At 42.0% G+C, this 3,341-nt stretch overlaps 1 protein-coding gene across 1 annotated transcript in view; it reads right to left on the bottom strand.

Annotated features, from left to right (window-relative positions):
• The window catches only part of GUCY2F (guanylate cyclase 2F, retinal), a 117,611-nt gene extending 114,954 nt beyond the window's left edge, over positions 1 to 2,657 (bottom strand). Inside the window, 1 exon segment of the mRNA XM_014538846.1 lies at positions 2,513 to 2,657. Coding sequence (XP_014394332.1) covers positions 2,513 to 2,657 — 145 coding nt within the window.
• Positions 2,658 to 3,341: the final 684 nt, after the last annotated feature.

Below are 3,341 nucleotides of genomic sequence, written 5' to 3'. Positions count from 1 at the left end.
GGCAGGCAGAGTGGTTAGGGGCGATCAGGCAGGCAGGCAGGTGAGCAGTTAGGAGCCAGCAGTCCCATATTGTGAGAGGGATGTCCGACTGTCGGTTTAGACCCACAGGGATCGGGCCTAAACCAGCAGTCGGACATCCCCCAAGGGGACCTGGATTGCGAGAGGGTGCAGGGCAGGCTGAGGAGACCCCCCCCCATGCACAATTTTTGTGCACCGGGCCTCTAGTTAATTTTATAAAAAAGCCTGACTTCTCAAGAGACCAGTTAGGGGCACACCTGATGGATCTTTTTTAAAAAAAATATTTTTATTGATTTTAGAGAGTAAGGGAGAGGGAGAGAGAGAGATATAAACATCAGTGATGAGAGAGAATCATTGTTCGACTGCCTCCTGCACACCCCCCACTGGGGATAGAGCCCACAACCCAGACATGTGCCCCTGACCGGAATCAAACTCGGGACCCCTCAGTCCGCAGGCCGATGCTCTATCCACTGAGCCAAACTAGCTAGGGCAGGATCTTAAAGATCTGTCACAATAGTATGCCCCAACAGTTATAAATAAGTGAAAGCTGGTTAAAACTAGGGTGAAAAAAAGAACTGAGCAGGAAACATCTCACAAAACAGTATAAGTCAGAGGCTGAGGAATGTATAGGATGGAGAGGGAAAACTTCCAACTTTGCTTGGGGTGGGGGAGGGGGGAGTGGAAAAGTGGTTCTGAATTGACTATATGTAAAAGAGCACAAATTTATTCCTAGACCTTCAAAAATAATTCAGTTCAACTTCTCTCCCCCAAAATAGATTTATTCCATGTGTGAGGTTGAAGGCATGATGTTGAGATTCACCATGGATGATGTGTGAGTTGTGGACTCAGCCTTCAAAGAGCCCCAGTCTGGCACTACAATCTAAGCTCTAGTTGACAGCCACATGCTTATCTTCTCACCTTCCCCCAGCCCCAATCTCCCAATCTTGTTGTTGTTGTTGTCGTTGTTGTTGTTAATCCTGACCTGAGGATATTTTTTTCAATTTTTTTATTAAGTTATTACATATGTGTCCTTATTTTTCCATTGATTTTTAGAGAGAGTGGAAGGGGGGGGGAGACAGAGAAAAAGAAATATTGACATGAGAGAGACACATGATTGGTTGCCTCCCAAATGTGCCCTGGGGGCAGGGATTGAGCCTGGAACCTAGGTATGAGGTACGGAACCCTTCAGTCCTCCGGTCAATGCTTCATCCACTGAGCCAAACTGGCCAAGGCTAGCCCCAATCTTTTATCTGTTATGGCAAATTTGGGAGCCAAGGCACTCTAGGAACAGCCCGTTTTCTGGAATAGCATGGAAGGGGTCCCTATTTTTGGTCTGCATTATAACAAGGATATTGAACTGTGTGATATCTCCATCCTTATAGGACTTCACTCTTTCAACCATTAGGAGTAGGAAACAGTGAGTGCAATTCCATATGAAGAATAGAGCCCTATTCATAGCAACAGGGCAAGGAGGCCAACCTACTGCCTCTTTTCCCCCAAACACACCTAGTTTGAAGGGTTCTCTTCCAGAAGTGGTACATTTGAGCCAGAAATTAGCACTCAAATAACAAAAGCTATGGTAATTACTGAGTTCTTGCTATGTATCAAAGACTGGGCTAATCTCATTGCATGTATTATGTTATTTTAAAAACTTGATTTAAAAAACCTAATCACAGCCCTTTGAAGTAAGTACAATTATCACCCTCATTTACAGATGATGAAACTGAAGCTCAGACAGGGTAAGTAACTTGCCTGAGGACACACTGTGGTAGAATGGGGATTTGCACCCCAGTAGACTGAGCACTGTACTAAATGGCCTGCCAGCAGACCCTAAACCAGTGATGGCGAACCTTTTGAGCTCGGCGTGTCAGCATTTTGAAAAACCCTAACTTAACTCTGGTGCTGTGTCACATATAGAAATTTTTTGATATTTGCAACCATAGTAAAACAAAGATTTATATTTTTGATATTTATTTTATATATTTAAATGCCATTTAACAAAGAAAAATCAACCAAAAAAAATGAGTTCGAGTGTCACCTCTGACACGCGTGTCATAGGTTCGCCATCACTGCCCTAAACTATGAAGTCACTGAGACCATCATTATTATACCTTTTATGCAACTCAGATTGAATTTGAATGATTCGTGTGTGTGTGTGTGTGTGTGTGTGTGTTAAAGTCCCTTAGTCCCTCATGAAAAAAAAATTAGGTAATGAGTGGGACAGATGGAATAAACTTGGAGAAGCAAATAAAATTTATTATCCATCTGGAAGGAATTTGCCACTAGTGTTCAAGACCAGCCTTGGGGCAACCCACTTACACCTTACTCAGAGTTCAGTGTTGCACAACTGGTGTGTGTTGGGGGGGGGGGTGACTGCCAACTATATTATATTCTAGTCTTTGAGAATGGAAGTCTTGGGAGTACAGCCTTTGACATGTTTGCTCTGATTCTCAATTTCCTCATCCGCAAAATGGAAATAAATTTAATATAATACCTTGATGTAAGGGATTAAATAAGATAGAATGCTGAGTACGCAGCTGTCTTTCAATAAATACTAGTTCTTCCTGCTGTTTGGAAAGAAGACTGTTGGGTATCAGAAGGTCTGAGTCCTGAATCCATTTCTGCCACTGACTCTCCATGTAACATTGAAGAATTTGTTCCCCCTCTCTAAGTCCCCCCCCCCCCCGGGCTGAATTAGAAAATATGTAAGTCCCTTTCTTCTCTTATGTACATTTATCCTTAGATTTGTACTTCTTCCAGGCCGTGATTTTTCTAAACCTCTGAACTATTAAACTGCATTCTAAATTTATTCAACATTCTCTAGCCTTTGCCCTTCTAATTAGCTTTTTTTACTGGATTCCCCTAATGGATTTGTACTTAGTTCTATATTACAGATCCAGTTCCTGATCATTTTAAATATGGTCTAGCATCCTCTACCAAGTACCTACAATGTGAAGTACCCCCCAACCAATGCTGGAGTTATGCTATACTGACAATATCGGTTCCTAAAACCATTCACTATCTTATCATCATTATTAACAAGTACATATTGAGAACATGGTTTGCACTTAGCCTGAAACTACAAAAAAGTGGGGGTAATATAGGGCCTGGCTAGGAAATCTCACCAGGTAAAGCAACTATGTATATCAGGAGGAAGAGGGCAATAATGTTCACCAACAGGGCTCATATCTAAGTTTAAATATGTAAGTTCCCTACTTGCTTTTGCTCACCATTGAATCTCCAGTGCCCAACACAATGCCTAACACATAATAGCTACTCAACAATTATTTGTTGATTAAGTAGTAAAGAAGAGACATGGAGCA

The sequence above is a fragment of the Myotis brandtii genome, unplaced genomic scaffold (genome assembly GCF_000412655.1).
Source record: "Myotis brandtii unplaced genomic scaffold, ASM41265v1 scaffold199, whole genome shotgun sequence".
In the NCBI taxonomy this organism is placed as follows: Eukaryota; Metazoa; Chordata; class Mammalia; order Chiroptera; family Vespertilionidae; genus Myotis; species Myotis brandtii.
Note: the sequence above shows the minus strand (reverse complement) of the source record. Positions and strands in the feature narration are given on the sequence as shown.